Genomic DNA, 27,855 nt, shown 5'->3' on the forward strand with positions numbered 1-27,855 from the left:
TAACTAAATGCATTGTGCAGCAAGTTAAATGAATAATTCAATTCAAGAAAAACAATAGTAGCCCGATAAATTCTAACTCTCCCCCTTTTTCTTATTTTTATCCCGCTCATCGCTATTGTTTCTTTTTTCTTACATTTCCCTTTCAGTGACAATTAATTTGGAAGGAAATAAAGCAATTACAAATTTAATATATTATAATATATAAGCGAATGCTGAGCTTTTATTGTTTTTTATGCTGAAAATCTTAACTTATATATTTGTCTTACTTATATAGTATTTAAATAAACTCCAAACGCGTATTAAAATATAAAACATAAACTTGTCGTCTGTAACTGTTTCTGTTAAATAATAGCAAAACTAACAGAATAGCTAATATTATTTTGAGATATTAAACTTTGTCTTTAAACTATTACGATTACCAGTAGACTTGATCACGTGATATTCTGGGAATTTCCCTGTAAATAACGCATGTGTTTGTTATGTTTACAGTTTAGAGTCAAAAAAGGTAAAATTTAAATTTTATAACTTAAACATTTAATATGATTTTAAAAAATGTTAATGTAAGAGTGGGAAAAAGGGTGCGACATTTTGCCAGTTGCCATGTCCGAAGTTTTACCTCAAATCCATCGGAAAATGATACTCAATTTTTAATTCGTCAAGAATTTAACTATAGGTCGACTCCAAACTTTCAATCTTTATTTCCGAGACATATGCAAAAAGGTTTTTTAGTTCTTTTTTTGTAATTTTAACTTTAAAATAATGCACTTATATAGATAATAAATATTACAATTTTTTAATACATCTAACTAAAAATTTTACCTAAATTTAAAAAGGTCCTACTAATTAGTAATTACCACACAGGACTACACAGGATCGCACAGGACTACACAGGCTATAAAGGACAATACATTTAACAAACAGGAAAAAAAATTAAATGTGGAAATTGCATAGACTGCTTTTTTGTATTTAGGGTAACCTAGGGCATTTCCCAGAATAGGCTGAGGTTAAATAAAATTGTCCCAGTGTTGGTATTTGCTCTTTTTATATTCCTGAATAAACAGTCAGCACGTTCTGGGTGGTTCTGTGTGGTAAATATTAGCTTTCTTTGGTCCTGTGCGGTCCCATTTAAATAAGCCCCAGAAAATGTTTTTATTATTAACTACAACACAATATTTTAACCCAGGTTTAACAACAATGAGGGCTCGAATGAGACAAGTAGATTGTGTTATAGAAGTCCATGATGCAAGAATTCCATTCTCAGGACGAAACCCTCTCTTATCTGAGGCCTTTAGTATGGTCCCATCTGTTCTATTACTTAACAAAGTTGATCTTGTTAAGGTAAACAAAATTTTTGGTTATACAATTTTAAAACATCTATAAAATTTAAAAGTTACAATTCTGTATTTTAGATTACAGATAAGCAAATCAAAACAATTTATGAATATTATAAAAATCAGCATGTTGATAATGTAATGTTCACAACATGTCAACCTAACAAGTTACATACATCATTAGAGAAAGTAAGTAGCCTATTTACTAATGTTTCTTTTTTTAAAACCTTTTTTTTAAAACACAACACAGATAAAGTAAATATACCACAATTTTTATTGCTTTTGATTAATTTTTACTTAAAGTACAATGCTCATTCTAATTAACAGGCATAGAGAGATAAATGTAGCATAGGTTTAACAATTCTTTTATATTGTCAACTATTCAGGTAATCCCAGTTTGCCTTGACCTTATCAGCAAATCTCATAGATATTCCCGTGAACTGGAAGCAGAGTTTAAAATCATGGTTGTTGGTATACCTAACGTAGGAAAGTCCTCGATAATAAAATCAATGAGAAAACATTATATGGGAAGAAGAAAAGGAGTAGGTGTTGGGGCAAATCCTGGATATACTAAGTCTGTTAGCAACAAATTACAGGTAAAAAAGCATATATTTTTTAATTTTATTAATGTTGTTATTTTTTGTGCACAAATAAATAGCAGGTGTTTTAAATAATTAGTAACAAGTGATGATCTTATGTATAATTTTTAACAGTAGGTTTATTATTTTAATTAAAAATTATTTTTGGTCTTTAGTATATTTGTATTGGATTTTTAGATAATATATGTATGTAATATTTAATAGAAATGTAAATGGTATTTTTGTAAATGCTTTTAGCAGATTTTTTGCTTAATTTTTTTACTTAAGTGGTGATAATTGTTAAATACATATTTTCAATATTAAGGATTACATAATTAAATCAAGGTATTGGATGAACCTGTTGTATATATATTGGATACCCCAGGAATATTTCAACCCCATGTCAATGACCTCCCCGTTGGGTTCAACCTTGCAGTTTGTAACACAATAAGTTCACATCATATTGGTTCAACCTTTGTGGCAGATTATCTATTGTTTAAACTAAACCACGGAAGGCATTTTGAGTAAGCAAAATTAATTTAAAATTATTCATATTAAGCCATTTTAATATTTTTAAATTATTATATTATTCTTAATACTTTACAAAACAAATTTGTAAAATATGGTCTAGACAAGAGAACATTTTAAAGAATGCTGAATGCAGTTTACTTAAAATAATATTTAATAACAATATTTTTAGTAATACAATAGTTATTTTTTAGGTATGTCAATTTTTATGGTTTAGAAAAACCTACTGACAACATTACCGAGCTTATATTTCATATTGCCACAAAATACAACATTTTTCATAAAACTGCATCATATGAAAAAGAAATAAAGCCCAACAATGAAGAAGTCTGTGTTAAATTTCTGCATGCATATAGACAAGGATACTTAGGAAAATTTTTCCTGGATGATATATGAAGTACAACATTGGTTGGATTCGAAAAATTGCAACATTTTCACGACAAATGTTTTGTAAAAGTAATGGAGGAGTTGAAATTGAAAGTTTTAAACTTGAAATGGTGAATTTTAGAATAATATTTAAGTTCTATAATGTTATTTGAGGACACTTAAGGTTTGCACTAATTAAAAAAATGTTAACAACAATTTTCCATACTAGCCTAAATAATAGTTCAGTGTAAAATAACTTAACAAATAAAATATTACATTTCCTGTACATTTCTTTTATTATCAAAAACCAAAACTGGTTCCATTTCTTATTACTTTACCAAGTTATTTATAGCATAATTAAACATTAACAAAATTGCACAATTAAAAGTTAAAAACAAACACCTAATTGAAACTGTTTTGTAGGTTGCTCTATTTTTAATATAACAACAGTTAAGCTAATTAATTAGGCAATCTGCAAACACTGTATTTCAAAAACATAACAAATTGCCTACTTTAGCTTAAAATCTTAATATTTACAGTGTAAAATTTTAACTTGGCAAATTAACATAAAAAATAACTTTGGTTTAACTGCAATTAATATAAATTAATTAAAGATTGAAGCAAGTGTAAATGCAAGGGAAAAATTGATTTACTATGTAGTTCATTTCACAAAAAAGGGTACATTACTAATGTGTAAACAAATATATTAGTGTAACTAACAATACAGATTCTCTTTAGAGCATATCTCATTTTTAACTTTTCTTTTAATAACAGTACTGTCAAAAAATATTTTTTTTTACAAAATCTCATTTTTATAAAGCGATACAATTTGTGAACTGCTTCAACATCTAAATAAATAAAAAAACAATTGATGTGTTAATATGTTGAATTATACTTGCAATGTTAAACAAGTAGAATATCAGAAATAAATTTTTTCTTCTAAGGTTGTGGCTGTGGTGGAGCTTGATCCTCTCCTTCAATCTTTATTTGGTCAGCATCAACAGCTTGTGGATCAGAAACATGAGCTTCACTTAGAGGTTGATTCAAATCAACGCCAGTATCCTTCTTTGTCATTCCTTGCACTTGTTTGAGACTTTCAAGTTCCTCATGCGCTTGCTCGACTGCTTTGTCCTTTTCTTCCCCTTCTGGTAAACTGTCGATCTTTTCCTTAATGTTGTTAGCAATTTTTTCAGATGCCTCATGTTTTTTTACTTCTTGTTTCATTTCCAACACAACTTTGCTCTGTTCCTGAAGGTCCTTGTGCATATCTTGTAATTTCACTTCCTGCTGTTTTATATCATGCTCTTGTTGTTGAAATCTTAACTTCTCATCTTCCTGAATTCCATCCCTGGAAGCGATCCTCTTGTCTTCTCCATGTTCCCTTCTCATTCCTCCCAGGTTCTTTGCCTCTTGTTTAAGAAGTTCCAGTTTGTCTTTAATTTCTTTTTCCTGTATCTCAATACTATCCCTGTATTTCATTAATTCATTCTGTGTGTATAAAGAATGTTCTAATAGTAACTCATTAATAGTTTTGTAAGAATCATTGTCAGGTTCAGCAAACTCTGCAGTTAAAGAATATTTCAAGAACTCTGCAAGGGATATAATACTGTCTCCATCTTTGTCAACCTCCTTGACTACATGCTCCCTCATTCTTCTTCTTTCTTCATCCATTTCAATGGGATCATATCCTTCTTCACCTTCATTATATGCTTTAGCAAGATCCTTTTCAAACAAAGCTTCTAACTCTAGTTCATCTAAGTAGCCATCATTATTTAAATCATGCATGCGAAAAAATGTCTTTGGATTAAATTCTTGCTCATTTAATCCATCATCATCATTCCACACTTCCTCCAGTTGTGCCTTGCTCCCTGGATGGTGCATCCCATTGTTGTTTGCTGCTTTTTGTTTTTTAATGTATTCCTCTTGCGCTCTTTCCCGATCTCGCTCATTCAACATCTTCATTTTTTCTTCCCGTTTCATTTCCTTTTGCATTTCATGCTTTTTAAAGTCATCATGACGATCTTGATCATAATTTTCCAAATCTTTGGTAGCTGCCTGAATTAAATTGGTTAGATCTGCAGCTTCAAAACTATGTGGATTTTCATGGTCAAGATGCTCCGCAACTTGTTTCAAGTAGTTTGACTTGATAACTTTTCTTCCCTTTTCCAAATCTGCCTTTGCATGTAAAACTTTTCTTAATCTGTTAATTTCTTCTTTCTTCAAGTTGTCCAATTTTCTACGGATATCTCCAGACATAGAATTAATAGTGTTACTTAATTTTCCATTTCGAATATCATCAAAATCAGCTTCTTCCATTTGCTTACGGAAGTTATCGTCAGTTTCTAATAACTTGATTACATTTTGTAGATAAGCATCATAGTTTAAGCCAGTGTTAATAACGTCTTCTGCCACATCTTTTGCTGCATTTGCCAAATGTTCTATCTGTGGTGGCTTTGTGGGTGCTGGCTTTGCGTTTATAACGTATATCAAACTCAAACAAAATACGAATAAACGAATCATCTTTTTTTTAAATAAACACCAATAATGTTTCTAAAACCAATTAAAATAGTTTGTTAAGGTATAAATAAATAAAAAACCTTTGAAAAATCTTAAAAATTTAAACTGTATACTAAATTACTATTACCAAATATGTTAAAGTTTACATACGCACATGAACATGCAAAACGTTCCTAAATAAACAATAACAATATAAAAATCGATGTCGTGTCTTTACGAAACAGGACTTTTAACCCTCGTAGGTTTTGTGTCGTGAACTGATACTACTTGTGGCACTATGCTTAACGTGCCTAACTAAATAGACTTTATAAAAAAAGTGTTTGTAATTTTTTAAATAAATATTTTACATTTTTTTGACTATTGATTTTGTATCGTTTTGCTGTTATTTTTTTTTCTTTGTGGTTTTTAACTATAGTTCTTGTCACAATCACAAGACTTGTTTTGAGACTGATGTCTATTTATCAAAGCAACCAAGCGCGTTTGAGAATAAACAGTCTGAAACTTATCATTTTTAGTAGAAACCAAGATAACTAACAGGTTAAATATCTATTTTTTTAAATTTTTAATTGGATTAAATATTTTAATTAACATTCATACGTTAGAAAATTTATTGAAATATTTAAAGTAAGCTCAGTTGTCTGGTTGTTAGTTTGTTACCATTCTACTCCTTTATTTTTTTTAAAATATATACATGTCTTGTTTTAATCATGTGTTTGGTATGTTTAGCAATTTAAATAAGGTTTGTTAATATAATTATCTGTAATTAATTTTTTTTTTGTAAATGACATAAGATGGCTGCGGAAATTAAAACCAAGCCTCAACAACGACAACCTGTTCTCCTAAGTCGAATAGAAGATGACACATTAGATGTGGTAACTTCTGCTGTATTTACACCAAACGAGCAAGGAATTATAACAGTTGGTGAAGATAGGTAACATTAAAAACGATAGTAATGTCAAAATGGCATTACATAATTTTAAAATGTTTTTATTTCCAAACATAATACTTAAACACAATGATTTACACTTTTTTAGTTGGTTTTTAAATTAATGTTTATGTAGGTCAATTCGAATTTGGCTTAAACGCGAAACTGGACAATACTGGCCAAGTGTTTGCCACTTTCTACAATGTAAGATCAATGTTTTGAAAAGCTTTAAATAATATTTATTTTTTTATTGTTTTCAAAGATTTATAACTAAAATTGCTAAAAAGGGTAATAGCATCTTTTATAATACTGAATACTATCTTTGTATATTTAGCACCATGTTCTACAATGTTTTACTGCCCACAAAAAAAATTAATGTTTGTTGGACAAGACAACGGCACAATTGAGGTACAGAAACAAAATATAAAGTGTTTAGTTGTATAACCAATTGTAACAATATTGCATTGTATTTTTTCAAATATATTTTGTATTTGTTTTTGCAATTTAGGAATATGAAGTTTCGGAAGATTATAATTCAATTACTGAAAAAAGAAAATATTTAGGTCAGTACTAAATTAAAATCATTTAATTTAGTTTAATGTCAATACGTTTTTGTTATTTGTTTTGTTGCAAGTGTTGATATGACTAAAATACATTTTAGGATTAGTTTAAAATGTTGCAATATTTACACTTGGGATATAAGAATATAAATAATACCTAACTTGATTATAGCCAAAAAATTAAATCATATAGCAGGATGTTGTTACTATTATTAATTAAATCTTATTATTTTTTCGAGTTGCCTATTAAGCAACCAAGAATATATGATACACTTATAAACATATTATTGTTAGTTTAACTTGCAGTTTGTTATGTCAAATTTTAAATATATATATATATATATATATACACGTAAGTTTATATGTATTGTATTATTACAAATTTATATTATTATGAAAAATACAAGTTATTTTTTTGTTTAGCCCATCAAAAACAAATTACTGGCACATATTATGCTGAGAGAACTGATGTGCTTGTAAGTTGTGGAAAGGATAAATTTATCCATTGGCACTGGACCCAAAATGGTGAAAAGTTAGGCGGTTATCAGACTCCTTCCACCCCAGCTTGTTTACAGTAAGTTTATTTTCTTTAAAGTCATTACTTTGTTATTTTTGATGCAGACAGGATGTGCTATTCAATTAATAACTTGGACCATTCTTTATATTCTTTTAACTTAACAAACATAAATATATACAGTTACAGTGTATTCAAGTTCACAAAAAAGTTACATTGTATATACTTAAAATGGACTAATCCAAACATTTTTATTAATAAGTAAATGAAATTGGTTAATCTATTCATATTAATAAACTGTGTATTAACTTAATAAAAGGAAATGTTAATTAAGCAATTTAAACATATTCTTTTGTAACAAAAAACACTGTTACTTAAACATCTCTTTAATAACAAAGGTACGATCCTGAATCTCACTATGTATTTGCTGGTTTAACCAATGGGGAAATAACAGTGTTGAAAATAGACAAAGGAAACAGTCAGCTTATCACTTCTTTTAAGGGCCATTCAGGCAGCGTTGGTAAATGATTGTGAATTAAAAAATTATTTATATTTTCTTAGTAAGTTAACGCCATTACTAAATTTTCTTTGTTAAATTTTCCAAAGATAAAAACCATTTATTTTAATCCTGTTTTAGTTATAAACTATAAGTTGGTCTTCTAAAACATAAGTAGCTTTAAATTTTTAATAATATTTATTTAAATTTTTTGATGGTTTTCTAGTTTGTTTATGCTGGGATGCAAAAAAACAAATCCTGTATTCTGGTTCTTCTGATAAATCAATTATATTGTGGGATATTGGGAGTAAAAAGGGAACAGCTATTGAACTACAAGGACATCTGTAAGCTAATTTATTTATATTTCAAACTCCCTTGTTACTTGAATTGTTTAAGAGAAGTTTAACTTACAATGTTTAACATTGTTAAAAAAAATTTTTTGTGCACTAACATGAATAACTTTTTCTTAAAGAACGGCATAAATTAAAGGTGTTTATTTTGTAATATATTTGATTGGAAAAGTTGTTTAACAAGTTTTGATGTACGTGGTTGTACAGATCTAAAGTAACATCACTGACGTTGGCCGACCACACTCAACAACTACTTTCCACCTCAGTTGATGGTTCTCTAGTAATTTGGAACATGGATGTTAAAAGAAATGAGGTAGGAATGTTATTTAAACATTTACGTGTTTTATTTTTAAAATAAATTTAGTCAATTGCAAGAATTTTTTTTTTTATAAATGGTTGTCTAATAAAATTGGAATTAATTTTTTCGATACTTGAGTCAAGTAATGCTTAGTTGTGCTAATTGTAATTTTTTATAACAAATAAAAATTAAATAGGCTACTAACTTAACTTATTTATTTTGTTAAAAATATTGTATTTGTAATAGTCTATGTTAGGCAATGTTTATTATTTTGGTTAGTTTCATTATAAACTGTAATTTCTAGACGCCAGCATGGAAGGAGGGAAATCAATGTACAAAATGTAAACAACCTTTTTTCTGGAATTTTAGGCAAATGTGGTCAGAAAAAACTGTTGGTTTGCGACAACATCACTGCAGGTGAACAGTTTATTAAGTTTTTTGTTATATCTAACGTACAAAATGTAGAAGATCAAGCTATAATAATTTGTGTAGGCCTATTTATTTTTTAAAATCTTATATTATGGGTTAGTTAGGTTATTTTGGATTGTTTTTTTTATTTTTTTAAAAACATTTATTCATGATTTTGTTGTATAAAAACATTTAAGTTTTAACTAATATTATATTGACCATAGACAGTGGTTGCTAAAAAATTTTTTTTAGTTTTTTGAGTTAATATGTTGTAAGTCCTTCAGTTAATATATGTTGTAAATGTATGTCATTAATATGTTTAGAAAATGTGGTATAGCTGTATGTGCGGGCTGCAGCAATAACAAAAGTACAATGCCCTTGTATGGATTCGAACATGAAGTCCGCATCTGTAATGATTGCTTCACAACTATCACAGATCTTGAGTAAGATTGTTTAATATAATAGTTAATTGTAATAGATTCAATTTTTTAATATTTTTTGGCATTTAAGTTAATAGTAATTATGTTAACCCTATTGCACCGATAATATATGTTTAGTTTTAATTGTTTCATAAATTTTTTTTTTTTTAAGTCGAGCTCCTACAGCTACTTTTCATGATCTTAAACAAAATGTGACGTTTTCGATCGCTGATTGGTCCAGAGGACAGTTTATAACCTGTGGCACTGATAAAACAATTAAGGTATAACTAACAACCTTTAATTTATAAAATATTTTTTGAATTTTATTTTAAGCCTTTTTTGTGGGGATTAATAATAATTTGCTTATTTTAAAAAAACAACTAGTTGGGAAAAAATAAAAATTTAGGAACAATTTTTTTTAATTTCAACCAATTTTAATCAGTTTTATTTTTAACATTTATTGAATGCACTTTAAAATTTGTTATTTAATTCATAAATGAGTTTTTTTTACTTGTAGCTATGGGACATGAAACAAGTAGTATCAAAATAAAGTTTCACGAAAACTAAATTTTAAACAAATGCAGTGTTGTGATTGGTCGATGTAGTAAGGACAACACATTTATATCTTCAAATTCTAAGTAATATTAATGTTTTGTTGTTTAAAGAATTCTTAAACAAGTTAAATCAAAAATGTACTAGTATTTTAACTAATTTATGAATTTAATATAAGCTAAAAATGTATTGGCTTTTTTGATTTAGGAAAAAATTTAATATACAAATGTGTTCGTATTGATTATTACTTTGCTTTATTAGTCTACATGTTATATTATCATGTTTTTAACCCTTGCTGTAAATAAGATTTCATGTTAGTATTTCTTTTACATGTTTTAACTATCTTTATTATTAAAATGTGGTTTAAAAATAGTTCTAAGTATATCAGCAAAGTTGCAACATAGTTCATATTTACAAATAAACAACAGAATTTGTAAAATTGAATTCTGAAAAATAACATATGCATTAGCTGGTACACAAAGTTAAAAATAGTTGCCTTTTTTTAATAATTAAACCTGCAAAAAATGTCTATTGTATAGAATTTTTACAGCTTACCAATGTTGTAAAACACTAATCAATTTCGTATTTTTTTAGCAGTTTTCTTGTCTCTTTTTTTTTTTATCTATATGTAGTAACGCGCATGCGCTAACCGTGGTGCGTTTGTTCGTTGTGAAATTTAAATGTTTAGTCTAAAAACCCTGTCCAAGTTGCAATAAATGTAGAATGTTTTGTGTATTATCGTCATTCGTATAACACTAATTTTAGCTTTCAATATATTGTCATACTCTGTACATAAATCACCCAACATATTTCTGAAAGCTTTTAATTTCTGGGCTTTCTAATTTGGCATTTACATTTATTTATTATTTTATGGCATATTTAACATTAAAATACAGTATATAGTTCGATAATAACAAAAAGTATATTGAAAAAATCGCATTTTTTGTTTTTAAATAAAAAAAAAAAATCTAAAAATGACATTTGTGTTTGAAAATTTCAATTTATATATAAATCAAGTGTTTGTAGGAATGGTGGCAGGTTGCTTTGCCTTTTGCCCACCGTGAACAAAATGACTAATATAAGAGTTTGACATGTCAGGCGAAAAGTCAGTATTTATAGAACTCTGATTCTGTTTTTTTGTTTTTGACGATTGCATGTAAGAAAACGTAAAGGGCTTTGCCACGGTGGTTTTCAGTTCTTTTTGCGGGGATTTGTTCTTTGAAGTTCGGCCGCTTTCGTAACCCTTGTCTTCGATGTTGACTGTAAAAGGTGATATAACCACTTGCTTGTGCTCATTTTTGTGTTGCTTTTTCAGTTCATTTTGTGCAGAAACAAGTTGATCAGCAACCATTTTCGTGCGTAGGGTTTCGCCAAACGAGGCGGTTTCGTTTAAAAATTGGACACTTTTTCTAGGTTTTATGATAGGTTCGTTTGTGTTTTGTAACCAGTTTTCGCTGGAAGTAAAACGCATATCCACACTTTGGCGCATCGTCTGCTTTTCTTTCGGTATTTCGGTCGGAAAAAAGTCGTGCTTTTCGTTGTCGCTGTCGTCTAAAATGTCGTTCGCTCGAATCGGCCAAACCAGGTCCTCTCGGTACCTCTCTTCGGGGCTCGGAGGCGGAACCTCAGGCATTCTGATCGTCAGCAGTTTCTTCGGCGGTTTCTCTTGTACTGGGGGAATACCATTGACGGCAAGTTTTTCTTCTCTCGGTAGTTGTTGCGGAAGAGTCTTTTTCTTTGCGTCTTCCCACGGCATTACGTCAAGAGAAGGGGTGTTCTGGGAACTGCGATGTGCATACTTAATCTTTGCCCCCACCCGTCGTTTTCTTCCTATCATTTTACTGATGATGACGTTGTCAGTGACGTCACTGCTTGCGTCGCTTGTGCTCACATTGCTTGAGAGTTCACCAGGTCGACCTAGGGTAGGACAATTTAAAAGAATATCGTAAATAAGTTTACCTATTATTTTTATTATAATAGCAATAATTTACAGCCATAAGTAACGTTTAAATCCTGTTACATGGATGATTATACCTGTCGGAATGTAAACCATATTTGTTCTTCCTTCTGCATTCATTCTACGAGCGTGGTTGACCCGACCGAGATAATATTGCAAGTTCTTGTACGTAGTCTCAAAGTTGCCCATCAAATCATCTGGTAGTCTGTTTAAAACAACACCCTTCTTTACATTCGCAACTCTGCGATCAACTTCTGCTCTTTTTCGCCTACGACTTCTCAGAGTTTTTAAAGTTCCGCTGCTTTCCCAGTAACTTGGGTATGAAGAACTATTGCCTTCTTCTAATATTTCAGCCTCCTTTCTCTTTTTCGATCGCTCCAGCTTTGCCATCAAACTTGTTAAGGTTGTGGAATTTTTAAGGGGACTATCTGGTCGCTTGTTGTCTTGCAGGCTAAGGTAGGCGTTTTGTCTGGCTTGGGCCATTCGTATTCGATCAATTCTATCCTGCATATCTTTAGGAGACTGCATCGGTATTTTTGTTCTAAAATTAAAAGTTGATACAATACCACGCAAAATGGTTTTAAATTTAGTAAACATTGAAAAAACTTACGTCACTGTTGGTTGTTGACTGGCAAGTGGCGGCAGTGGTCTTCTTGCAAGGTTGGGAAGAGTGACGTCATAGTCTACGCTTACTACCGGAATAGGATTCTGCACAAAATTGAAAATAAAAATCCACATTGTTTAAAGAAAAAATTAAACGTGAATTGATTACAGACCTTTCTTTTTGTTGCAAATAAGTCTGCACCCTTTCCATTTATGTTTATCCAAGATTGTGCTTTGTCTTGTTCAACCTTTGGCTCTCTTCTAAGGCCAACCGGCGCAAATGATCGGTCTAGTTTTGGTAACTTTACAAAATCCTTCCTATGACCAGTCTTTCTAGCTTTTGATACTGTTTTCGTTTTGCCCAAATCAGCAGGCAATCCCGTGGTAGGGTTTTTAACGCTAGATCTCAGTCGTACTTTGTTAAATTTCTGAATGATTTCGGACATTGTTTCGCTTTTGACAGACGACGATCCATTTGAACGAACCGAGAAATGCTTTGGTTCCACATTCGGCAAGAGAAGCGGATCTTGCTTTGGTTTTGCCTTTTTGTATTCCTGCTTAGAACTAAACAGATCTTCGAGATATTTTTGTCGCTGAAACTGTTTAATAAAAATTTTAACATGAAGAGATATAAAAGTATTACATTAAGCTTTAACATGGGTTTTAAAAATAAATTACAAAAAATTTTACTTTATTTTCTATTAAGTTTTATGTTTTATCTACCTTAGCTTGCATCCCATCCTTGTTTCCATATTTAATGGATGATTTATTCTAAAACGCAAAGTTAAAATAAATAAAAACAATTTCTAAAACTTTTATCTCAATAACTTATTTGTAACCATTTCTAGTCATAAAACAAGTTCAACAATTGAATTCTTACTTAAAAAGGTTTTTTTAAAAGCAAAAAACCACAAAAATTTAACAAAACCTACATTTCTACTCTTTTTATAATCCGGTTTGATAACGTCAAACACAGGTACATATTGCACTCTTTCTAGCTTGTGAGAAATATCCGGCATGTTCATAGTCATCGTAGAAATAGACATAATTTTTAAAATTGATCCTAGCTTATATAAGAAAAAAACAACACATAAGAAATCTTTTCTGTTATAATACAGGGTAGTGAAAAGCAGTGATTCGATTAAGTTCAACAAAGGAAAAAGTTTGTGTGTAAGGAGGCTGGTTATTAATATCCAATGTTTTTCTGTCGTTTTTATGAAAACATAATAGACCCGCGCACCTTTGGCTCTCAAAATTGGCTATGATGTGATTTATTCGCGATGAACTATTGTCTGACTTGACACTATTGTTCGATTCTTCTTTCAAGGCGGGCATGACTAGGAGACATTGTGTTCAGTAAGCCGACACCTATTGTTGTTTTGCTTAATTGTGTGTATGCGAAACGCCTTAATTTTTAACTGTGCCTTCTTGCAAACTTAAATTCTTTGCTAAAAATAGATCTTTAATTTTCGTGTAATTTGGTATGTATTAGTTCAGCTAAACGGTTAACATTTATTTCATTTTACAACGTTAAAGAATTGTTTTTTTGGAAATTCTGTTTGGTATAAAAATGTTTTAGTAAATAACAACAAAAACAGCAATAGTAACATTGTATAATTAGGTTTAATACAAGTTTAATATAATATTAAATTGTTTTATTTTTACAGTTTATTTTTACAGATTCTTTTGTATCACTTTAACGCAGTGTTGAAAATGTATAACTGAGTAGACTGTAGCGAGTATACGTAGGGCGCATTTGTTTTCGCACGTGGGGGATACAGAGTAAGAAATAATTGTTTTGATTTCCGGTTGCACTTGCTCGTCCAATTAAACTTTTTAATATGGTTAAAAGATTTCAATTCTAAAACAGAATGCCTCTTTCAAGTGGTTGTTGTTGTAAAAGAGAAGATAATGAAGCAAATGACGACGTTTCTTTACTTTCTAACGACCATGCAGATTCTGTTCACAGTAAAGATTATGAGGTGTGTCTGTGTATTGCATTTTGTGTATTAATTTTTTTTCGATTGTGGTTATATTAACTATATTGGCATTTTTTCTGCAATAATTGTTATGCCTAGAAACTGAATATACGCGACTACTCAAGTTATTGACGGGCTATGATAAAAGTTACCTGATAACAGAATGATCAGTCTGTAAAAGTATACTTTATCGGGGTACAGAAGCTATGCTGGAGCTCTATTAGCGTTGTTCGCCAGTTTAAATGAGTAGTACTAAAGGAGCTCTATTAGCGTCGTCTGCCAAGTTTATAAAAAATGCGGAATTTTTATACCCTTAACCTAATCTACTTTTGTACATTCCATCCTTTCTGCATTTATTATAGTACTACTCGTTTAAACCTGCGGACGACGCTAATAGAGATTCTTTACGCTTTACATTAAGTATAAAATAACACCTCAAAATTATAAAGTTCTGCTCTGCATTTACCGTATATCGCATTTAATGTGTTTTTTAGAGCTTGGACTATGACAAATGCTATAACAAACCTTACAGGGAACTTATGAAATCAGCTGTTCAGGTTAATTAAGTTTCTGTGTTAAATTAATAATTGTTAAATATAAACTTTTATACTGGCAGTGTGGTGTAGTGGTAAGAACACTTGGTACACCACCATGAGGTCGTGGGTTCAATCCCCAATGCTCTCATGCTGTAGTAAGGGGCTATAAACGGTGTGAACTCCTGCTGAGCCAGCACTTAAACAACAGCATAATTACCAGGCAATTATAATCTATATAATATCCCAAACTGTTAAAGGCAACTTGAGACTGAGTCAGAGTAACTGATGCTAAGAAACTAGGTAAAAAAGATTCATGGAATTAATCAGTAACAACTTAACACGGAATATTATTTGAAGTTTATGTAAGATTTAATAGCTCATATTTAAAGCATTTATTTTTAGAAATATGGAATAAGTTTTCATGTACAAAAAGAAATATTAAGTTGGATTTCAATTTTTTTTATTGGAGTATTAACAGCACTGGTAGGTTATGACAAAAGTTAATTATTTTTTAAATAACTAACATTTGTAAATTTTTAACATGTTTATTTAGTTTGAATCCAGCAACTATAAAGCTAACTTTGCTAAGCTGGTATTATTTACTGTTTATTTCAATATATTTTATAAATAATAATTGCATACCAATTTCTAGGTTGCATTTTTCATTGACAGTATTATTCGATTACTTACAAATTTAAAATTGACAACAGTTACAGATAGTAAGTTTTTACCCATTTTTAATGTAATGCTGCCATGTTTTGTATTTTAAACCACTATAATTAAATAATATAACTGCAAAAATGAAATCAAATCTTAAAATAATAATTTTAACTTTTTTTAAAGCCATGGAGAAATGTACAGATAGTAGTTGTATTGCTGGATCAATGTTTATTTTGATTGGATTCAATTTAGCTTTTGTCTTAGTTGCTGCCATCCTTGTAGTATATGGGGAGGTAAAGTTAGATTTTTTGTTTATGTTGTTTTGTTTTCTAATTATGGTTTAAATTAAGGTACTTATGTATAATATAATTTTTTTTTGTATATATTTTTATCTCCGATGTGGGAAAGTCGAATGCGCGACTTAAACATAGAGTAAAACATCAGTTACTTCGACCCAGTCTCAAGTTGCCTGTGGCAGTTTGGGATATTATACATTATAATTGCCAGATAATTATGCTGCAGATTAAGTGCTGGCTCAGCAGAAGTTCATACCGTTTATAGCGCCTTACGCAAGGGTGCTACAGCATGAGAGCAGTGGTGATTGAACCCACAGCCTCTTGTGTGGTGTAGCAAGTGTTTTTACTACTACACCACGCTGCCGGTAATTTATAGTATATGCTCATACTATACTGATATAACTTTAAATTATTTTTTTAGCCACTTGCTGCTGGATCAGGAATACCTGAAATTAAATGTTATTTAAATGGAGTAAAGGTCAGAAATGTGATTCGATTTCGAACCTTGTTTTGTAAAGCTGTCGGTGTTCTATTTAGCGTATCTGGGGGTAAGTAATAATTTTATTATTATATAAATTTAATTATTAAATAATAGTGGTGTTTTTTTGGTCTCTTAGTATAACATAAGTATATTTTAATCTTGAAATACTCATGGTAGGATGCTATTATTTAACATGTGACATACTAATTAGATCAACTGGCTCACTGGTTTTTGTGAACTGTAATTACTTATTTTTGCGTAGTAACGTAATCGTATTTTTCACACATTGGTTGTTTTTTTTTTCAGGTTTATTAGTGGGCAAGGAAGGACCGATGATTCACAGTGGTGGTGTAATTGGTGGGGGAATTCCCCAGTTTGAGAGTCTTACTATAAAAAAATTGAAAATGAAAATTCCTTTCTTCAGATCAGATAGGTAAACCACTTTTAAAAGTAATTTCTATACATATGTATGAGTTATTAGGCTACTATGCTATTCATTTATTCTACATATATATTTTAGTACATTTTTCAAGTAAACATTTTTATGGTGTTTTTAGTGTTTAAAATGGTGGATGGTTTTTTTGGTGTTTAAAACTGGTTATATATATGTTGTAATTTATTTGGTTTGTTTAATTTTTAGAGACAAGAGGGATTTTGTGTCCGCTGGAGCTGCAGCAGGAGTGGCTGCAGCCTTCGGAGCTCCCATCGGAGGAGTTCTTTTTAGTTTGGAGGAGGGATGCTCTTTTTGGAATCAAAGTCTTACTTGGAAGACTGTAAGTAAAAATAAAAGTAAAACTGTTTAAATAATTACTTTAGACCATTTGTTAAAGTAATTTTTAGTATAAGAATGAAAATAAGCACCTAACTTTAATAAAAATTGTATAGGTATGTTACATTTTTTATTTGTTGCATTTATTTAATTACTAATGTTTGTTGTTTTATTAATACATAGATATTATAAGTTTAGTTCGCTTTTAATTTTTTTAATACATTTAATTTTCAGTTATTTTGCACCATGACTTCAACTTTTACTCTCAACTTCTTTTTATCTGGAACACTTAACCATCAGTGGGGATCATTTGATCAAAGTGGTTTGCTGACTTTCGGTGTTTTTCAAGTAAGAATATATTTAAATTGGGTATTTTTTCGTAAATATAGCTGGTATAATAAACAGGTGCAAATTTACGTAAATTTTTTGAATTAATTTTCTTAAGTTTTGTTTTTATAAAAAAATGAGTTATGTTTTAATAATAGGAGACGCTTAGATTGTAAAACCTAAATAACCTTTTTTGCGAAACATTTAAAAAATAAAGGGTGTATATCCTGTATTTATAGTTTTACAATACAAATTTTTTTTTTGTATACATTTTTATTCTCGATGTGGGAAGTTCGAATATGCGACCTAAACACAAATTAACATCAGTTACTCTGACCCAGTCTCGAGTTGCCTTTAGCAGTTTGGGATATTATATAGATTATAATTTCCTGGCCAGGGCGCACCAGAATGAAAGCAGTGGGGATTGAACCCACGACCTTATGGTGATGTAGCAAGTGATCTAACCAAGCTGCCGGTCAATTTTATTTACGTATTTGTTTTTGCACATTTTTTTAGTGTCCTGCTGACAACAAAAATTGTCATTTATGGACAGCTGGGGATTTGTTAATATTTATAGCAATGGGATTGGTTGGTGGTGTGTTTGGAATGATTTTCAATGCAATTAACACAAGACTAACTTTATTTCGACTCCGCTATCTTGCCAAAAAACACAAAATATTTAGGTGAGAGGATATTGAATCAGTTTAAAATTTAGTCCCATAAATTTTTTGTTAGTATATGATGTGTACTTATGTACTATGCATTAATTATAAATTCACTTTAAGTGTAAGTCGATTTTATTTTTTTTATGGTTATAGTGATATTTAGTTGTCTTTTCTAATGTAAATTTCTTGTTTAGAGTATTAGAAGCCCTTTTAGTTGCACTTGGCACAACCCTGGTTGTTTTTCTTATGCCACTGTGGCTTAAACAATGCAGAAAAATAGTAAGTGATTTATCACTGTAAAAAAATTAATTTGTTTTTATGAGTTTTGTAATAATTGTATTATTTCAATAAAAAATTTAAATGTTTAATTAAGGAAGATGGTTTTTTGACATCTATGACTGCTAATCTCACCGAAACACCTTCTAAAGATGAACTTCAAGTATTTTTATGTCCAAATGGAACTTATAATGAAATGGCAACCCTGTTTTACAATTCACAAGAAGTTGCAATCAAACAATTATTCCATAACTCTGGTGATTTTTTTTTTCAAATTGTCATAATGATTTTTGCCTTGTTGAAAAAGGCATTTTACTTTGTATAAAGCAATTTAAATTTTTAACCTTTTTGTTTTTTTAGGTGCATTTTCTTCCCTTACCTTAGTTGTGTTTTTTCTTTTATTTTTTGTGTTGTCATGTTGGACTTATGGAGCTTCAGTTCCAAGTGGATTATTTGTCCCTTGTATATTATGTGGTGCTGCTTATGGACAGTTAGTGGCAACTTTATTAAATCAGTAAGCTTGTGTAGATACCCTTAAGTATTGGTGTTTTTGTCTTGACATTAACTTTTAAAGCATAAAAAATTCATTATATAATATTCATTATGTCTTTTTTAAATTTTATAAAGAAATTGTAAAATTAAATTTCATCAAAACTAAGTTTAACTTTTGATCTTTTTGACCAGCATTTTTACTGTTATAAAATTTTCAAAACCTGATTAGTTTTTTGATTTTAAATTGTCAGATATTTTGGAATGGATCATATTTACCCAGGGACTTTTTCACTGATAGGAGCAGCCGCATTTTTAGGTGGAGTGGTTCGAATGACAATCAGCTTAACTGTTATTTTAATTGAATGCACCAATGAAATTACTCTATCTCTGCCCATCATGGTAACAGTAATGGTATGTATAATAAATATTTTAGGTATATATATTGTAAAACTACTGTAATAGGGTTATAAATTGAAATTCAAAAAAGTTTTTAATTTTAGTTTACAATAAATAGAAAAATTACTTTGAGATTCAAATAGGTACTAATATTTTCAGGTAGCGAAATGGATAGGAGATTTAATAAACGAGGGTTTGTATGATATTCATATCGAGGTCAAATCTGTTCCCTTATTGGAGTGGGAAGCCCCACCCAGTTCTACAAAGTAAAATTATTTATTGTTCGAAAAAAAAAAGTTGTTACCAAAATTATTTTTTAAGAAATTTGCATAAGCAGCAGCTATTTAAAGCAGGTTATATTATTTTTATTTAAATGTTTACAATAAGTTTTTTTTATAAATTTTTTTGATCATTTTGTTTTTTCAGTCTTACTGCATCTCAGATCATGAACACTCGTTTAAAATTTGTTTATCCCCACACTCGAGTTCGCTCGTTGGTCGATTTACTACGCACCACCGCTCATAACTCTTTTCCTGTTGTGACCATTCAACCATTTGATCAAAAAGAAAAAAAGAATGATTTTAACGAAGATTTAAATTCAACAAAGGCAGCAAATCTGAGATATAGGGTAGTTAAAGGATTTTTAAAATTTATATCTGTTTATTCAAAAATGATTTTTTAAATTTTTTGTTAGTCATCGAGTCATGTGACCAGAATGCAAGTTGAGCGTGACAGAGTAAACTCACATACTCAGTCAACTATGGAACTTGTTGCTATTGATGATTCCAACACCATCCCAAGAAGGTGAAACATTTTTGTTAAATATATGTTTCATGGTTTTATTAGAAAAATAAATATTTTATTTATGTTAAACTCATTAATTTATCTTTTTATGTTTCAATTATTTTTAAGGACTTGTTCTATTACACTAGAGGACAACCTGAAAACGATGACATTTCATGGAATGATATTAAGAACACAACTTACAACCTTACTACAAAACCACATTGCTTATAAACAACAAAATGGGGTAGAATATTTCATGGAAAATTTAATTCTTTATTACATCTTTTCTCTTCATTAAGATTTTTTGCCCTTTTTTTGCCAATCTTTTTTAAAAGACCTATGTTGGCATTATATTTTTTTTCAAGGCATTAAGTCAAGAATGGTTACCATACAACAGTCTGAATAGAGACTACCCAAGGTTTGCAGATATTCATGATATTGATTTTTCTGAAGTTGATCTTGACCAAATTATGGTAAGTTCAGATGAGACATAAAAATTGAACTTGTTTGCTACTTATATTTATTTTTAGGATGTAACCTCTTACATGCACCCCTGCCCACATGTAGCTTACCCAGATTCTCCAGTGCCCCAAGTGTTTAACTTATTTCGCACAATGGGGTTAAGACATTTACCTGTGATTAATAGTAGAGGAGAGGTCAGTGTTGTAAATTTTATTTAATTTTTTTTAATTTATTTTTTACCAATGTGAATTTTTTTTGTCAGGTACTTGGTTTAATTACCCGCCATAATCTTACTCATCATTTTGTGGACGATATTGCAAAAAATTTACAACAATCTAATCATGTTGCTGTACATTCCTGACATCCTATAAGCTTAATAATAATTTTTTACTGCAATTGCTCTTTTATTTATTTTTATAAATAAACTCAATAAATTGTTTTAATAAAGCAAGTTTTTGCTGAGTTTTTATGTTTTATACAAAATTATGCGGTGTTTTATATTGTCATTTAAACTAAAATAAATTGTAGAATAACATCAACAAATTTCAAAATAATAAATTGTTTAGAATCATTTAATATCTACCCTTTTATATACTGTATAGTGCAATCTTTTGATAATTTTTTACATTAAGCAAAATTAACAATCTTAAACATACCTTTAATTTTTTATATCTTATTTTTTAACTATAAAATTATGTATTATTATGTGCTTTTTTTTAATATGATACCGTTATAGGTTTCAAACCTCAGTTCACTAAAAGTTTGCTTATACAACATTACGTTAAATTCTAATTTTATCTTTCTGAACGAGTGCAATAATTTGTTTTTTCACTATTAAAATAAACCGACGAAAAATGCAAAGATCATGGTTTTGTACCATAACTATGTTTTTATTTCTGCAATATTTTTATTCTCGATATGAGAGGGCCAGCTGCAGAGCCTAAATAAATAATAACTTTTGTTACCCCATCTCAATCGCAAGTTGCTAGTTTTTGAATTTATATTTTGTTGCCCGATCTTCAACGTAGTTATTGTTTTTTGTACCTTTATGACATTTTACTAAAAGATATCACTGCAGAGAAGCTTAAAGAATTAAAAAGAAATATGCGGTGAAGCCCGGTGGGTTTATATAATGTGTATATTTACGTTGTAGATTGACTCATTATAGATAATAAGCCAAACAAGTTAAATAACGTATTGGTATTCGATGTTTATACTTACGATCTGTTGTGATTAAATTAGTGACAGGATCACTCATCTGATCGTTACTACTTGGATCCCCACTAACTGTAACAACAGAAATTTCATATTCAGTCTCAGGTAAAAGACCTTCAACAACTTGAACATGGGATACTGATGGCAAAAGAACAAACACTTCAGGTTGTTTTGTAGAGCTGGTTGCTTGTACTGATATCTGAAAAACGAAGTAAAACATAAGTTTATAAAATGAGCCCAAACTACATTGCAAAACCTATGCTTTAATATTGGTTTATTCTTTTTTTGCAATTCACTTAATGTTTGTAACAATGTTACAAAAACTTGTTAATTAATATACTTTAGACTTACAACATATCTGGTGACGTCACCAACTGGAGGCCCAACTGTTATTCTAGCGTAATGAGAATAAGGAACGATCGTCACTACTGGAACTTGGTTAGGAACTAAACAACAAAACTAAAATATATCGCTATGTTTTAACCTAAAACACTTATCATCAAGCCTTTTAATCCCTATACATGTTTGCTATAGACTTAAGATTTATATTGTTTTAGAAACAAATAATTCAAAAACCAACAAATACCTGTTCTGATTGGAAATTGATCGCTTTGTGTAGTAACGCCGTTAATTATCCACTCCAATAAAACCAAATATAGACGACCTGGAATTAGATTTTTAACCAATTGATCGGAAATGGAATTTCTTATTGTTATTGTTTGTGATGTTACAGTGTCAAGTAACTAAAAAAGATTTCATTTATACCTTTTTGCATCATCTGGAGAACAGGAAACAAATTTACAAAATGTTTGTTAGTTTTTCAAACTTATAAAGGGATTTTAATAAAACAAAAAATAAATTTACAATAATATTAGTCTGAGATTTGAGCAATATCTGGGTTTTCACCAAAAAACTTGTTTCCCCAACATCTGAGATTACTACTTTTACCGCTGGACTTGTGGTGGCTGAAATGAGCGTCAAAAATTTAATCCAACAATCTTTATGATATTGTTTAGTATTGTAAAAACTAACTTGTGGTAACAGAAGTATTAGCACTGTAAAGTCCGGGAACACCTTGAATAGACCAAGCTGCCGCAACTAGATACATTCTTTCAGGAACTAGGTTTGAAACAAATTGAATTTTAGTTGCATTTTCGATTAGAAAACGTTGTCCAGTAACTATATCCGTGATCTACATTATGAAAAGTGTTATTTTACAAAAAAAGGGGAACATTATTAACCTCGCTGATTTATTTGACATGCTCCTAATGGCTGTTATATTTTAGGTGGTTTACATTACATTAGGTTAAGATACAACTTTGTTCAAAGTCCTTACTCTTAACAGCAAAGTTGCTCCTTGCAGGGTGGATGAATAAGCAAAAAAAGAGGTCTCACTGACGTTTCTAACTAGTACTTGAGAAGGCTGTGGTGGTAAAACTAAAAAAAGAAAGTTAAACTAAAATATTAATAAAAGAAAAATAATGTTGCAAGTAAATATGTTCGGTGTAAAAAAATATTTTTACACCTGTAGGCTAGACCAAAGTTTATTACTTATATCAATTTTAATTTTAATACAAAAAAAACTAATTATAAACCCCAACAACTTACTCAATCGTACATTACGTTGATTGCTATATGGTCCACCTTTTCCATCCAAAACCCAATTGGAAGACACTGTGTATAACCTACCTGGTATAAGGTCAGTTATGTGAACAGCTTGCATTCCTTGTTGAAACAAAGTTTCATTTCCTGTGACCAAATCTGTTACCTGAATAAGTTAAAATTAGTTATTTTCATTAAAAAGTCTTGACTTGATTTTGTGCACATTTTTAACATTTGCGGTTTTTTCAATAGTATGCATTCAGTCCAAAAACACAATGAATAAGTTTAACCTTGATCATTGTGATAAAATCAGATCTGCTAAATCCAGCTGCATAAAAACTTGTCAATTCTACTTTTCCAATGACAGGAGGTGGTGGTTTTGGTATTTGGATTGCAGCACCTGTAAGTATTTTGATTGTTAAATCTTGAATAATATAAACTAACTTTTACGACCCAATGTAGGTGCTTGCTACTAATTTTAATTATCATTGCTCTTAGTGTTTGTCATAACATAAATTATGATTTCGACAGAAGTTTAAAATTACACACAATTTAAAAAAAAAAACAAAAGCTACAACATTTGAAAATATTACTTACCAGCACTGGCAGTCTTAACAGAAGTAGGTCTGCTTTTTGGGCCTGAAATTCCGTTAACAAAAAAATAACTAATAACCAAGTAAACTTCGTTCGGCTGTACTCCTGTAACTAATGGTGTTCCAACAACGTTGTTTAAACGAAAAGTTTTACCCGTTGCAGCATGTTTTATCTATAATGTGTAAAGTTTTCTATTAAAACATTAATACATTAAAAAAACGATGTTATGTACCTTACAATAAAAAAATTTTAGATGTAGCGTATGAAATATTTTAAAGATAAAATATACCAAATTATATACTTTCTTATAATATAATCACAAATAATAAAGAAGTTATTTCTTTACATTTGGTAAAAACTGAAACAATTTTATCAGAGTGCAAAAGAAATTCTCAATCAACAAGTACTAATTAATATGAGATTAAAAAATATTTTATTATAATAAACAAACTTACCTCAACATTAGTGATGGCACCGACTAATGATGAAGGGGCGATCACAAAACTAGTTGGTCGAATATTTCCAGCATTGGGAGGAGGTGGCCTAGGTAAAGATGCTAAGACAAAGTTTAATTGTTTTAAAATATAAATTTATAATATATTTACAATTCACTTTTATTTATTTTACCAAAACAATATTCTTTTAACTTACGAACTAAAAACCTCTGATGTTGAAAAGAAGAATTCCCGCCACACATTGTAGTAACATTAAGTTGGTAAGTTTCACCAGGTTTAATCTTACTTCCGCTGAATGTTGTCTAAAATAAATTTTTTTAATTTCTTTAATAAGAGTTCAAAAAAGGAATAAAAGACATATACCTGTAAAGGTTGTGAAGGTAAAAACGTCCAAGAATCTAGAACAACATTTAAATCTCTTGTATTTAACAAAACAACGTCAATCATGTAATCATAATCTGTTTCTTTTGGAAAAATCTTAATATCAATTGTTGAAAATGATAATTGAATAGTAAAGTTTAAGGAGATCTCGCACCCTAAGTAATTTAAACAAAAAAGTAATGTTTAGCACAAGCTAAATAAATTTTTAACAAATACAGTTAAATTACAAACAGAATTAATAACAAAAGGCTCCAAAGCATATTTACATTTTACTTGATATAACTTAAATTCAACTTACCTAGACAGGTAATTCCATCACCCACCAAACCATTGGGGCATTCTCCACATTTAAACCCACTTTCAGGAAAAGCTTGGTTAGTGCATTTTACCCCTGGGTAACATGGGTCACTCTTACACCCTTGTTTTGTGACAGAGCATTGGTCCCCGGTAAAACCAGGGGCACAAATACACTGAACCAACTAAATAGAAAACGTTTGTAAACAGAACACAACAACGTTTGTAAACAGAACACAACACACAACAACAACATTACCATTTGGATTTAAAATTACTTTGGTTCAGTTTCAATAGTGATTATGACTGCCTAATTTAAAGTTGCTACAGCTTGGCATGAAAGCAATGTTTATTGCATGTTTAGTTTTAGTATATACCTTATTTAGGCAACGTTCAAAATGTTTAAAATTAACCCGAAAATCTCATTTTTTTAAATGTTGAAATTAAACGCCAGATGTTTTTTTATTTAATACCTCTGTAAACTATTTGTATAGCCTAGGTACTTACAAAAATGTTTCCAGTGTGAGCAAAAAAATGATCATAATTACACAGTTCATTATTTTGACAACTGCACAACTGCCATTCTGGTTTTAAAGTTGAAATCCCACCCCTGCTGTCGTTTGCAACGAAAGTTATCTGAATAATTTCACTTAAAAGAGCATAAAACCTGTTCGTTTCTGGAGCAAAGGTAAAATAGCCAGCTAGAATGGAAAGATTAATTAATTTTTTTTAATAAGAGATTTCATTAAATTATTCTTATTTTTAAATTAATCTTTAAAAATGTCATAACCAAAAAATTCCTAGCAATTACTTTTTTTGCCCAAATCAGTTTAAAGCGGTAAAAGTTATTTTACAGTAGCGTACTTGTTTTATAAAATCAGACCATTATAAAACTTCCAAAAAAAGAAGCATCTCTAGTAGCCTGTAAAAGCGTATTTTAAGTTAGTGTCTTGAACAAAAATTTAAAAATACATCCTTAACACGAGGTTTAAAACGCAAATCTCATTTCCATATCATTATTTGTAAACCAATATTTAATAACAAAATATTTAAAGATGTAAAAAATTTCAATACATGGGAGAAATGCGTTTTTAAAAAAAATACTTTTCTATAGTTAATAAATTCATCAATTACTGTAAACTGTGTAAATTCGCAACATTCCAGGTAATTTTTAAATTGTATATATAAGTTAAATATATAAAAAAAAGTCTTAAAATAAAATAATTGATAAAAATCCATCGGCATTATTTTTTTGTTTATTCGCAAAGTAATAAAAACCTAAACTTTAAGGAATTAACAAATATGGAAATAAAACGCCAGAATCATTTTTAAAATGGAAGGTGGTTTTGCAAATCTGGATTAATCCAGTTTGGTGGATACCACCCTGAAACGTAATCCAGGTTGGTAAATATTTTCTAGAAATCCTAATTTACATAATCCGGATTGGTTACTGCCACCCAAAAACCTACTTATGGTAGTGCTATTGTGTCCTTCAATATAATATTTAGGTGGTGCCTTTATTAATACGTTAAAATAGTGGAATCACTTACGAGTAAAAGGAAAACCAACACAACAAAGATTTCATTGGTTTAATAAAAAATATTAAATAAAATTAAATTTTAACTCGTAACTATACGTAAAGCTACGACAAAGTCTTATGTTAAATTACTATAAAAAAGGCTCTGACTTATCAAGGAAAAATAAAATCAACAATAAAAGTAAATTTTATACTAACTGGAGTTGATTGAAGCACTGGGGGTAATGGGTAAAAGACTTATTGTCACGGGGTCATCATTGGGGTCGACAGCGGTAATCTGGACCGCAGTCGTTAAGCGTAGATCAGCGTGGATGCTGATTGGCCCAGTAAAACGGGGCGGCCGGTTAATTGAAAAGTCGTCTAATAAATATTTTTAAATTTTTAATGTCTCTAAATGAAGAGTTTTTAGTTAAAAAGTTATATAAAATTTGATAGACTATTATAAAATACAATCCAAGACCCTAAATTTAATAAGTTTACTAGTAAGTTAACGAAACAAATTCAAAATATTAGGTAAAAATTAACCTGTTTTATTAGTTTGTCTTTTTTGCCTTGATTTTTGTTTGCCGTTAAGTTTTCCAATAAACTGCAAAACACTTTTCTTTTCCAACATTGAAGTACCGTAATCCTCCGATAACTCCTGCTTTAAATTTTTACGATTATTCAACAATCTTACTTTTGATTTTTCTTCAATCGTTGGGCCCCATTCTAAATCATTGCCGAGTTTTACTTGAACTGATATTTTGTCATTTTCAGTTTTTCCGAATTGTAAATTTACAAATAAAATTAACAACAGGACAAATAATTTTAACGGTAACATTTTATTACGAAACACAGATCTTACTATAACAAACATAGAGAATAAAAATTTCAGATTTAGTATCTATAACAAATATCAACAGCAGTATGCTAAACTTAAAGTCTGTGCACAAAATGCTGCGAACAAATCCGCAACAGAATAAATGCACCAAGTGCTGCAACAAGTTTGTAACAAAATCTCAATCAGAGGTAAACATAAGCTTCCGCAAACTGGCAAACTAAACTTGGATTGTAAGCTTTTACACCAAAAGCAAAAAAAAATTCCTAACCAAAGGTAAACATGGTTAGCTTAAACTTTTGCAAAAAGATCGCCTATAGTGATTTCTCGCTCGAGGCAAAACGAAATATTTGTGTATAAGCCAATACACACATTTTTATAAAATTGTTTTAAATTTTTTATTGTTAGAAATTTAAAGTTTTCGGTTTATATT

The 27,855-nt window shown here is 29.8% G+C and overlaps 5 protein-coding genes and 1 pseudogene across 8 annotated transcripts; 3 read left to right on the forward strand and 3 right to left on the reverse strand.

The window, feature by feature from the left end:
• Positions 1-592: 592 nt before the first annotated feature.
• LOC145741241 (mitochondrial ribosome-associated GTPase 1-like) lies at positions 593-3,669 on the forward strand. Its single transcript, XM_082558793.1, has 6 exons — positions 593-720; positions 1,184-1,338; positions 1,410-1,520; positions 1,718-1,927; positions 2,255-2,433; positions 2,632-3,669. The coding sequence occupies exons 1-6, from the start codon at positions 711-713 to the stop codon at positions 2,831-2,833; spliced, it is 867 nt and encodes a 288-aa protein (XP_082414919.1). The 5' UTR covers positions 593-710; the 3' UTR covers positions 2,834-3,669.
• LOC145741240 (nucleobindin-2 pseudogene) lies at positions 3,076-5,348 on the reverse strand (annotated as a pseudogene).
• A 413-nt stretch (positions 5,349-5,761) lies between these two features.
• LOC145741309 (WD repeat and FYVE domain-containing protein 2-like) lies at positions 5,762-10,811 on the forward strand. 2 transcript variants are annotated; one of them, XM_082558877.1, is made up of 13 exons: positions 5,762-5,857; positions 6,112-6,251; positions 6,382-6,449; positions 6,580-6,653; positions 6,754-6,808; positions 7,229-7,379; positions 7,718-7,839; positions 8,042-8,159; positions 8,373-8,478; positions 8,768-8,880; positions 9,195-9,314; positions 9,463-9,571; positions 9,808-10,811. In XM_082558877.1, the coding sequence occupies exons 2-13, from the start codon at positions 6,112-6,114 to the stop codon at positions 9,838-9,840; spliced, it is 1,209 nt and encodes a 402-aa protein (XP_082415003.1). In that variant the 5' UTR covers positions 5,762-5,857; the 3' UTR covers positions 9,841-10,811. The 2 variants fall into 2 exon arrangements, with proteins under 2 accessions (XP_082415003.1, XP_082415004.1); XM_082558878.1 differs by lacking the exon at positions 5,762-5,857 and having other exon boundaries at positions 6,051-6,251.
• LOC145741308 (uncharacterized) lies at positions 10,630-13,460 on the reverse strand. The gene is made up of 6 exons (XM_082558876.1): positions 13,335-13,460; positions 13,126-13,173; positions 12,576-13,001; positions 12,410-12,507; positions 11,877-12,340; positions 10,630-11,759 (listed from the first exon to the last, which is right to left on the reverse strand). The coding sequence occupies exons 1-6, from the start codon at positions 13,446-13,448 to the stop codon at positions 10,855-10,857; spliced, it is 2,055 nt and encodes a 684-aa protein (XP_082415002.1). The 5' UTR covers positions 13,449-13,460; the 3' UTR covers positions 10,630-10,854.
• A 758-nt stretch (positions 13,461-14,218) lies between these two features.
• LOC145743884 (H(+)/Cl(-) exchange transporter 6-like) lies at positions 14,219-21,455 on the forward strand. 3 transcript variants are annotated; one of them, XM_082561944.1, is made up of 21 exons: positions 14,219-14,384; positions 14,876-14,938; positions 15,320-15,400; positions 15,570-15,636; positions 15,761-15,870; positions 16,295-16,421; positions 16,661-16,787; positions 16,995-17,127; positions 17,358-17,471; positions 17,967-18,133; positions 18,310-18,394; positions 18,489-18,648; positions 18,752-18,881; positions 19,135-19,294; positions 19,439-19,545; positions 19,706-19,907; positions 19,974-20,083; positions 20,192-20,309; positions 20,431-20,538; positions 20,596-20,721; positions 20,790-21,455. In XM_082561944.1, exons 1-21 carry the CDS (start codon positions 14,274-14,276, stop codon positions 20,886-20,888), a joined length of 2,505 nt encoding a protein of 834 aa, XP_082418070.1. In that variant the 5' UTR covers positions 14,219-14,273; the 3' UTR covers positions 20,889-21,455. The 3 variants fall into 3 exon arrangements, with proteins under 3 accessions (XP_082418070.1, XP_082418069.1, XP_082418071.1); XM_082561943.1 differs by having other exon boundaries at positions 18,752-18,905; positions 20,790-21,453; XM_082561945.1 differs by lacking the exons at positions 15,320-15,400; positions 15,570-15,636; positions 15,761-15,870 and having other exon boundaries at positions 18,752-18,905; positions 20,790-21,453.
• LOC145743885 (uncharacterized) lies at positions 21,128-27,435 on the reverse strand. Its single transcript, XM_082561946.1, has 17 exons — positions 27,131-27,435; positions 26,804-26,965; positions 25,576-25,769; positions 25,073-25,253; positions 24,757-24,929; positions 24,590-24,695; positions 24,394-24,494; positions 23,942-24,110; positions 23,635-23,744; positions 23,351-23,510; positions 23,079-23,179; positions 22,775-22,934; positions 22,607-22,707; positions 22,329-22,485; positions 22,094-22,188; positions 21,749-21,941; positions 21,128-21,467 (listed from the first exon to the last, which is right to left on the reverse strand). Exons 1-17 carry the CDS (start codon positions 27,423-27,425, stop codon positions 21,418-21,420), a joined length of 2,508 nt encoding a protein of 835 aa, XP_082418072.1. The 5' UTR covers positions 27,426-27,435; the 3' UTR covers positions 21,128-21,417.
• Positions 27,436-27,855: the final 420 nt, after the last annotated feature.

Source organism: Corella eumyota, chromosome 2, assembly GCF_963082875.1.
Source record: "Corella eumyota chromosome 2, kaCorEumy4.1, whole genome shotgun sequence".
In the NCBI taxonomy this organism is placed as follows: domain Eukaryota; kingdom Metazoa; phylum Chordata; class Ascidiacea; order Phlebobranchia; family Corellidae; genus Corella; species Corella eumyota.

Coding starts and splice junctions, on each gene's coding strand:
- LOC145741309 (XM_082558877.1), top strand. CDS start 6,112: ATGGCTGCGGAAATTAAAACCAAGCCTCAACAACGACAACCTGTTCTC. Junction 6,450..6,579: donor TGTTTGCCACTTTCTACAAT/GTAAGATCAATG, acceptor TTGTATATTTAG/CACCATGTTCTACAATGTTT. Junction 6,654..6,753: donor AAGACAACGGCACAATTGAG/GTACAGAAACAA, acceptor TTTGCAATTTAG/GAATATGAAGTTTCGGAAGA.
- LOC145741308 (XM_082558876.1), bottom strand. CDS start 13,448: ATGTCTATTTCTACGATGACTATGAACATGCCGGATATTTCTCACAAG. Junction 13,174..13,334: donor ATTATAAAAAGAGTAGAAAT/GTAGGTTTTGTT, acceptor TTTGCGTTTTAG/AATAAATCATCCATTAAATA. Junction 12,341..12,409: donor AGTCAACAACCAACAGTGAC/GTAAGTTTTTTC, acceptor TTTTAATTTTAG/AACAAAAATACCGATGCAGT.
- LOC145743885 (XM_082561946.1), bottom strand. CDS start 27,425: ATGTTACCGTTAAAATTATTTGTCCTGTTGTTAATTTTATTTGTAAAT. Junction 26,966..27,130: donor AAGACAAACTAATAAAACAG/GTTAATTTTTAC, acceptor AATATTTATTAG/ACGACTTTTCAATTAACCGG. Junction 24,495..24,589: donor ACATCAGAGGTTTTTAGTTC/GTAAGTTAAAAG, acceptor ACTTTGTCTTAG/CATCTTTACCTAGGCCACCT.
- LOC145741241 (XM_082558793.1), top strand. Junction 1,339..1,409: donor ACAAAGTTGATCTTGTTAAG/GTAAACAAAATT, acceptor TCTGTATTTTAG/ATTACAGATAAGCAAATCAA. Junction 1,521..1,717: donor TACATACATCATTAGAGAAA/GTAAGTAGCCTA, acceptor TCAACTATTCAG/GTAATCCCAGTTTGCCTTGA.
- LOC145743884 (XM_082561943.1), top strand. CDS start 14,274: ATGCCTCTTTCAAGTGGTTGTTGTTGTAAAAGAGAAGATAATGAAGCA. Junction 17,472..17,966: donor TGACTTTCGGTGTTTTTCAA/GTAAGAATATAT, acceptor ACATTTTTTTAG/TGTCCTGCTGACAACAAAAA. Junction 18,395..18,488: donor TTAAACAATGCAGAAAAATA/GTAAGTGATTTA, acceptor TGTTTAATTAAG/GAAGATGGTTTTTTGACATC.